The 10,000-nt window shown below is 43.6% G+C and overlaps 1 protein-coding gene across 1 annotated transcript in view; it reads left to right on the top strand.

Moving 5' to 3' along the window:
* LOC121857645 (extensin-3-like) overlaps nucleotides 1-10,000 on the top strand; it is a 46,147-nt gene that overhangs the window by 140 nt on the left and 36,007 nt on the right. Inside the window, exon 2 of the mRNA XM_042353707.1 lies at nucleotides 2,927-3,172. Coding sequence (XP_042209641.1) covers nucleotides 2,927-3,172 — 246 coding nt within the window. The remainder of the gene's footprint in view (nucleotides 1-2,926; nucleotides 3,173-10,000) is intronic.

Here is a 10,000-nt window from a genome sequence, read left to right as displayed (position 1 = left end):
TTGAAAGTGGGCGTGATGTTGGATGTGGGCGTGATGTTGGTTGTGGGCGTGATGTTGGTTGTGGGCGTGATGTTGGTTGTGGGCGTGATGTTGGATGTGGGCGTGATGTTGGTTGTGGGCGTGATGTTGGTTGTGGGCGTGATGTTGGTTGTGGGCGTGATGTTGGATGGGCGTGATGTTGGATGTGGGCGGACGTTGGTTGTGGGCGTGATGTTGGATGTGGGCGTGACGTTGGTTGTGGGCGTGATGTTGGTTGTGGGCGTGATGTTGGTTGTGGGCGTGATGTTGGTTGTGGGCGTGATGTTGGTTGTGGGCGTGATGGTGGTTGTAGGCGTGATCGTGGTGATGGGTGTGATGTTGGTTGTGGGCGTGATGGTGGTGATGGGTGTGGTAGTGGAGGTGGTGGGCGTGGTTTTAGCGATGGGTGTAGATGTGGTAATGGGCGTGAAGGGTATAGGTATATAATATGTCAGTATAGTGATGGTGGGCGTGGGCGTGATTGTAGGCCCCGCCCACTGATATATCACAACCTAACTACTCACAGAGGCAACGTTCCCTTACGCTGTCACTACAACCATTACCAGCGGCGTTATCCACGAGCTCCCGCCGCCTCCACCTTCACACTACACTCACACAGGCACCAATTACGGAATACGAACGAAATTATGGCTTTGAAGATGTTATGTGCATCGTTACACTGTGAAAATGTAAGAGAGAGAAGGAGCACATCCACACGTCACAAGAGTCAGCTTGACACTGACTCCCTCGACCTCGACGGCTCCTCCACACCCATTCCACGGTGACGGTAAGTTGCCAGCGAGGGATTTTCTATACTCCACTTAATCCATTGTAAGTTAATCCTTACAATTAATTTCCATTTCTCATAATCCTTCTTTTTCTTACGTGAATATCATAAATCTTAGGATATTTACTAAATCTTACAGCTGTTTATCTCTGGAGGATAAATTTACGCGAATAAAATAAAAATTGGAAATACTAAGCGATAAAAGCATTTAACAACGGCCTAATAACTAAACTAACTACATAATTATTCTCTTCGATAATTTCCTTCGTTTATTTCCAATTTCCCAAATATATAAAAAATTTTTGTTCTAATTTCCACCACACAAGAGCACCAAGAGGGGGTAGGGGGGGGGGGTTGACAACTCGGAATTATCACACAGGAAGGAGACACAAATCCAGGTCACGTATCGGTGCTCTGAACTGCACAAAGTCATTGTGATTTTCTCAGTAATATGGGATGCGCGACTCTCAACAAGCTCTCTCTGTAGACCCACTGTTAGCTGTCTGTCTGTCTGTCTGTCTGTCTGTACAGCGAAAACTTAGCTTTGGACTTTTATTACACATTTATAGGTCTTGAGTTCTCTACCACATTTATAGGTCTTGAGTTCTCTACCACAATTATAGAGCTTGAGTTCTCTACCACAATTATAGTACCAGCATCCCCCCCCCCCTCTGGATCATGACGTCACAGGAGCCCAAAATAGTCAGGCAGGTGCAGTAATTAAGGGAACACCTTTTGGCTAAATACAGCCTAGGAGGAGGAGGAAGAGGAGGATAGAGAGGAGGAATAGGTAGAGAAGGTGTAGGATAGGAGGACTGTCCACCTTCCCTCCCGGCCCCATAATATTAGCCACTATTAACCATCACACGGTAAACTACTGCTGCTACAAACTGCCATACAGGTAATTAAGAATCGCCTAACATCTTGTCTTTGTACACCTTTCATGAATTAAGTTTAAGGTAAATGATTTACTTTGGTTTGTCTGTAGTCTGTGTAAAATATTAAACCACACACTATACCAGACAGACGTGAGGAGGCTCTGGTTTAGTTCTGGTCCGGGGTGTTCGTCTTGACACAACACACACGTCTTCGGAAGCGTTGACTTTCGGACTAAGAAAATAATTTAAAAAGTTTTATATCGTTATTTGTTATGTTTAATACAGATTTATCTTATTTCTGTTTGTTTCCCCGTCTGCTTGTTTATTTGTTTTAATAAGCAAATAAAGCGGGATAAGCAATATAAATAATTCTGGATACTTTTTGTGACCAGTTGACTGACACCAGTTTGAGACATCGATGACTTAAGTGTTTCCAGGGTTCAGGAACAACTTTTCGATACATCAGACTGAATCATCCTAAAACGAGCCATTATACGAACTGAACTAAAATATTGGCATATAATCTTGTGTAATACGTTGCTTTATGCTTTATAATTAGAACAGATAAAGACAATGATCTCTAAAGCTACATGTGTGTGTGGAGAAACGAATGAGGAAAACACGACTAAACTCAGTCCGTTATAACACTGGGACGAGGTTTGGCCGGTTCGCTCAAGTCTTGAATCTGCCTCGTTTCGCGGTTTCGGGTAGATGAGAATGTCAACAGAGGCTAGCGAGAGTTTTCAGCATTATTTGTAAGTTTTACTAAACACTAATGTAACTTATGGGACTAACTTACCATCTGCTGACACTGTTATAATGAAACTAAGATTAAGATACAAATATTACTGGAGGGGCGGGTCAACTGAGGGATACACTACAACATTATGTATTAGGATGTGAACAAACCCAACCACACAGGAACAGTGAGATCACTTCTTTAAAGAAACAAGTTTGTTCGATGATTAATAATGGAAAAATTAAAGTAATTCTTGCAATGTATAAAAATTTAGCTCCAAAGATATGACATTTTTCTTTGTGTAAGATTATATTATCTGTTCTTTTAATATAGTACAGTGTTCATGTCAAAATGAACTATTTCATTGATGTACAATTAATTATTGTATTGTCATAACATTTATAACTTTTGGTAAACCCCAGAAGGTGAGGGTGGGAGCAGTATACTACCCGGACCTTTTGATGTAATAGTTTTATTGTCAATAAAGTATTTCAATGTCAACAGAGACCTCACAGTGCTGTTTCTGCCTCAGTGCCGGCAAGGACGCGCAGGAAGGCTTAAGGCCCATTTCACACTCTGCGGTTTCGCCGCATGTAGATGCGGTGTGGTGCAGGACATTGCAGTCGACTGATACCTCTTATGCACCTCTTCACACTATGCGGTTGCGGCGAATTCGCCGGTCCGACGCCGGATTGCACGTTCTGCGCCCCACTGGACTTGTCCGGAACCGCGCCCTGCTCACTACAAACTGTAGATAAGAGTCCAAAGTCGGGTCGCTGTACGCGGCAGGGGACGAATGTGCGGCAGAAAACCGTGGTCTCTCCGGTGCGGCGAAGAACCGCACAGTGTGAAAGAGGCCTAAGACAAACAGACAGCCGGTGAGGTGAAGAGACTGAAATTGACGAGGACTGAAAAGTATCGCCAAGTGTTTACCAGTGTAGTAAAGTGTTAGTGCCAGGAGGTGACCCTGTATGGTGCCAGGAGGTGTATGGTGCCCTGTATGGTGCCAGGAGGTGACCCTGTATGGTGCCAGGTGACCCTGTATGGTGCCAGGAGGTGACCCCAGGAGGTGTATGGTGCCAGGAGGTGACCCTGTATGGTGCCAGGAGGTGACCCTGTATGGTGCCAGGAGGTGACCCTGTATGGTGCCAGGAGGTGACCCTGTATGGTGCCAGGAGGTGACCCTGTATGGTGCCAGGAGGTGACCCTGTATGGTGCCAGGAGGTGACCCTGTATGGTGCCAGGGCTCCCACCAGCACAAGGTAACTATACTACTGTTGTGTTCTTGACATATTGAACAAGTTCTCTTAGTCATCCATTTGACATAAACTAATGCTTAAGATCATTGGTTCATTGTTACTATAAGTGTGTGTGTGTGTGTGTGTGTGTGTGTGTGTGTGTGTGTGATAGATGTCTCAGCTACATTTGTTTTTCTTTTTCCAGGTAAGTGAGTTAAAACAGCTCTTGGAGGGACATTAACACACCATATCTCAGGTACGTCCAAGTTATCATATTCATTAATTATTGTTGTGTTCATCAGTTAAGTCCGGAGTCCTTCGCGTCCCACAACAGTTTTAAAGGAACGTTACGCTTTGCCCTCCATCTTTGAGGACGTTGGTGTCCCTCACCCCCTACCTTCCTCCTCTCCCTCCCCCTTTATCCTCCCTCCTCCCACCCTCCCGACCTACCTGCCCTCCTCCCACACGAGTATTATTAATATCTGCGGCGTGGGACTGTAAATATTCTGGGGTACGGACTTTGATCTCGGGTGAGGAAGGTGTGTGTGTGTGTGTGTGTGTGTGTGTGTGTGTGTGTAATAATAATAATAATAATAATAATTAACGGTTTATTGAAAGAACTTGGCAGCCAAAAGGCTGAAAATATACAGTTACATATTTGGGGAATGGGTGTGTGTGTGTGTGTGTGTGTGTGTGTGTGTGTGTGTGTGTGTGTGTGTGTGTGTGTGTGTGTGTCATCTCAGGAGTCTTTACGTTTTCTTCACAAGTTTGGTCATCATCTAGAACAGCCTTGTTGGGGGTCACGTCACAATTTACAAATTACCTTTTAATTACCTTTCTGACCTATATTATTACACTAACTCTTCCTAATTTTGGGTACACTACTAGAATAACTATTGGCTGTGAACCATAACACGTATTTAGAGACGGATCATTCTTAAATATGGGTAAAGTTAAAGGAAAGTTTAGAATACCATATTATAATTAAGTTAAATATTTTCAGTAGTGATTGAGTTGCTACAGCATCATGTGAGGTCCCTCATAACACCATCTGTGAGGGAATTACTACACCACATTAGGCTCCTCATAACACCACCTGTGAGGGAATTACTACACCACATTAGGCTCCTCATAACACCACCTGTGAGGGAATTACTACACCACATTAGGGCTCTCATAACACCATCTGTGAGGGAATTACTACACCACGTGAGGCCCCTCATAACACCATCTGTGAGGGAATTACTACACCACGTGAGGCCCCGCATAACACCATCTGTGAGGGAACTACTACACCACATTAGGCTCCTCATAACACCACCTGTGAGGGAATTACTACACCACATTAGGCTCCTCATAACACCACCTGTGAGGGAATTACTACACCACATTAGGGCCCTCATAACACCACCTGTGAGGGAATTACTACACCACATTAGGCTCCTCATAACACCACCTGTGAGGGAATTACTACACCACATTAGGCTCCTCATAACACCACCTGTGAGGAATTACTACACCACATTAGGCTCCTCATAACACCACCTGTGAGGGAATTACTACACCATTAGGCTCCTCATAACACCACCTGTGAGGGAATTACTACACCACATTAGGCTCCTCATAACACCATCTGTGAGGGAATTACTACACCACATTAGGGCTCCTCATAACACCATCTGTGAGGGAATTACTACACCACATTAGGCTCCTCATAACACCATCTGTGAGGGAATTACTACACCACATTAGGCTCCTCATAACACCATCTGTGAGGGAATTACTACACCACATTAGCTCCTCATAACACCATCTGTGAGGGAATTACTACACCACATTAGCCCTCATAACACCATCTGTGAGGAATTACTACACCACATTAGGCTCCTCATAACACCATCTGTGAGGGAACTACTACACCACGTGAGGTTCCTCCCAACACCATCTGTGAGGATTACTACACCACGTGAGGTCCTCATAACACCATCTGTGAGGAATTACTACACCACGAGGTCCTCCTAACACCATCTGGGAGGGAGTACACACTACGAGTTTGCTGTTCAACACCTACATTAATCTGTATGTTCACTGTATGTTCCTTTACCTTCTCTAATGAAGGCTTTTGTTAAACCACCAATGTATGTATAAGTCATTTATGTCCAATGTATATTTTCAGCCTTCGCTGCAGAACTTTTTCAATAAACCGTCAATTATTAACAATACACACACACACACACACACACACACACACACACACACACACACACACACACACACACGATTATTGTCCCTAAGATGACAGTAAACTTCACTGCTTTTGGCTGCAGTTCTTATATTATACTTGTGTTATTTTATTCTAAGCTGTAATGCTTCCCCAGCCTGACCCACACAACTCTCAATTTGTTTAATCACTTAAATTACTAAACATTTAAGTTGTTTTCAGGTATGACTTAACTATTAAAAGTTTTTAATTAAGAACATCCCAGCCTTGGATGTTAATTGAAGTGATTACTGTATTCCATGTAATAAATGTAATGGAAATTATGTAGGTCAAGCATACTAAATATTTCTCCCAAGTTTGTATTAGTCAGGAACATTATTGACTAGTATTCAACCATTTTCTATGATATACAAAAATAAACCATTTTCTATGGCTTAGTATCATGGCAGACTGTTTCATATATATATAATCCAGTAAACTTCTTTATAAAATTCGCCTTCTAACCTAACCTAACCTTCCATTATTATTATTAATATTATTATTATTATTATTATTATTTATTATTTTTATTACTACCAAATAAACAGATGCATAAAGCAGTACATTAATATAGAAAGATATCAATTACCTGGAGTTGTTGCATTATTTGTCACACTGTTAACGGCTATTATTAATTAACTATCAACCAGGTAAACAATTAGTGGCACCAGGTACACACCATACCTTTAGTTAATACGTGTTTTTTAGATATTGGTTAGGTCAGGTTAGGTTGTTAAGGTCGACCATCTAGTACCATATATCAGGTTATCAGTAGTTAGAGATAAACTGTGCACAAGGTTAGGTTAGGTTAGGTTAGGTTAGGTTAGGTTAGGTTAGGTTAATAAGAGAGTTATGAATCGTAGAGTAAATTAATAAAGGAGAGAAGCTCACCAACACAGTAGGTCCGGCCAGAGTATCATGCACACTTAAGGCTTCATTAATTACATACAAAAGACACATGATTCAGACGGCGGTATTATAGTGGAGTCCAGCCTCAGGTCACCTAACCTAACATAACCTAATCTAACATAACCTAATACAATCTAACATAACCTAACCTAACCTAATCTAACATAACCTAATACAATCTAACATAACCTAACATAACCTAACATAACCTAACCTAATCTAACATAACCTAATACACAACATAACCTAACATAACCTAACCTAACCTAATCTAACCTAACCTAAACCTAATCTAACCTAACCTAACCAAAACTAAGCTAAGCTAAGGTAAGCCAAGACTCTTCCTGGACCTCCCACTAACTCTCCAGTGATGCTATATTTCACCTGTACAATAAACCATCTACGTTAACTCTCTCAACACGATGGTTCAGTGACTGACCCAGTGAGGTGCATTGTGTGGTACAGGTACAAAGAGACTGCTCAAATGGGCCCCAATATTAGTAGACCCCAAACCCTATAAGCTCCTAGCGGTAATAAGCCACAAACCTAATCGGCTATAGTCCTAATACGACCTAATTATAATAGACCACACACACACACGCACACGCACACGCACACACACACACACACACACACACACACTACATCCTTGACAACAGAAGGGTCAAGACGTACCTGGCGCTCCTCTCGGAGCAACCAGGTCAACTGTTAAGTTGGCCGATACCAACTCCCTCCCCTGAACCCTCCTCCCCACCGGAATATCAACAAGTTCTCGCCAGAAGTTACTATTTCATTTAGGAAAGGAATGGAACCAGTGTTAAACAGAGGTGAACAGTGGTGAACAGTGCTTAAATCAGTGAGAACAACTCAACAGTAACAGTCGTACGCAAGTTAACCTTCACACAGTGAGGTCCCAGGTACCCAGTGATAACGGCCTGTGAGACCCAACAACCAGCCATGTGTTAATCCGTCTATGATAGGAAGGCTCTGGAACCACACTCACCTATAACACCATCTATGAGGGAATTACTACACCATGTCAGGTCTTTCATAACACCATATGTGAAGGAGTTACTACACCACGTGAGGCCCCTCATAACACCATCTGTGAGGGAATTACTACACCACGTAAGGCCCCTCATAACACCATCTGTGAGGGAATTACTACACCACGTGAGGCCCCGCATAACGCCATATGTGAGGGAATTACTACACCACGTGAGGCCCCTCATAACACCATCTGTGAGGGAATCACTACACCACGTGAGGCCCCCTCATAACACCATCTGTGAGGGAATTACTACACCACGTGAGGCCCCTCATGACACCATCTGTTAGGGAATTACTACACCACGTGTGAGTACTCTCATAACACCATCTGTGAGGGAATTACTACACCAATGTGAGGGCCCTGCATAACACTATCATCTGTGAGGGAACTACACCACGTGAGGCCTCATAACACCACATCTGTGAGGGAATTATTACACCACGTGAAGTCCTTTCATAACACCATGTGTGTTGAGCTACTACACTACGAGGCCCCTATAACACCACATTTGTAGGAACGACACACCACGTGAGGCCCCTCATATCACCATTCAGAGGGAATTACTACACCACGTGAGGCCCCTCATAACACCATCTGTGAGGGAATTACTACACCACGTGAGGTCCCTCATAACACCATCTGTGAGGGAATTACTACACCACGTGAGGCCCCTCATAACAGCATCTGTGAGGGAACTACTACACCACGTGAGGTCCCTCCTCACACCATCTGGGAGGGAGTTACTACACTACGAGTTTCCTGTTCAATACCTACAATAATCTGTATGTTGACTGTATGTTCCTTTACCTTTCTCTAATGAAGGCTTTTGTTAAACCACCAATGTATGTAATAAGTCATTTATGTCCAATGTATATTTTCAGCCTTCGGGCTGCAGAACTTTTTCAATAAACCGTCAATTATTATTATTATTATTATTAATACACACACACACACACACACAAGACACACACACACACACACACGCACAAGACATACATACACAAACACACACAAACACACACACACACACACACACACACACACACACACACACACACGCAAGACACACACACACACACACATGACATATACACACACACACACCTGTAATCATCGGCTCAAATCCATTACTATTGCGTGATCGTGTACCCGCCGATAAGAGTTGAGATCATTAAGGCTCGTTGAGGCTGATAGATGGATAGAATGATGTTGAGTCGTCACCTGCAGGGCGGCGGGTGAGGTAAGGGTCAGGCTCACCACCGCTGCCAGTGACCCATTATCGGGTGGCTGTACTGCTAACGATGGCGCTGTTATGGATGTGATTATAACAGTGTGTGTGTGTGTGTGTGTGTGTGTGTGTGTGTGTGTGTGTGTGTGTGTGTGTGTGTGTGTGTGTGTGTGTGTGTGTGTGTGTGTGTGTGTGTGTTTATGAATAAATAAAACAGATATAATTAAGGTGTTATTTCTACCCACTTTAGTTGTTGGTATGAGTTCAGAGGCCCAGGGTGAGTGAGTGAGGGTTCTTTCTTTCTCTCTCATACATCTCTCTTCCTTCTCTCCCTCTCCTTTTCCTCCCTCTTATTTCTCCCTCTCTCTCCCCTCTTCACTCTCTTCTTTCCCTCCTCCTCCCTCTCTCCTTTCCCTCCTCTCTATTTCCTCCCTCTCTCTCCCTCCCTCTCCCCTCTTCACTCTCTTTCCCTCCCTCTCTTTATTTCCTCCCTCCTCTCTCCCTCTCTCCTCTCTCCCCCTCTTCACTCTCTCTTCTCTTTCCAACCTCTCTCCTCTCCCTCTTCCTCCCTCTTTCCCTCCCTCTCTCCTCTCCTTTCCTCCCTCTCTCTCTTATTTCCCTCCCTCTCTCCTCTCCTCTCTCTCCTCTCTCCTCCCCCTTTCTCTCCTCTCTTCTTTCCCTTTCTCCTCTCTTCTTCCTCCCCCTCTCTTTCCTCTCTCCTCTCTCCTCCTTCACTCCCTCTCTCTTCACTGTTTCTTTGTTTTGGTTCCTTGTCAATCCTTCTCTTTCATCAATTCCTTTTATTCCTTCATTCTAAATCCTTTCTTCTGTTCCTCACCTTTCTTTTCTCTCCCTCCTGACCTGTCTACCACACCTGTCTACCACACTGCTC

The sequence above is a fragment of the Homarus americanus genome, unplaced genomic scaffold (genome assembly GCF_018991925.1).
Source record: "Homarus americanus isolate GMGI-L3 unplaced genomic scaffold, GMGI_Hamer_2.0 scaffold16712, whole genome shotgun sequence".
Taxonomy (NCBI): domain Eukaryota; kingdom Metazoa; phylum Arthropoda; class Malacostraca; order Decapoda; family Nephropidae; genus Homarus; species Homarus americanus.
Note: the sequence above shows the minus strand (reverse complement) of the source record. Positions and strands in the feature narration are given on the sequence as shown.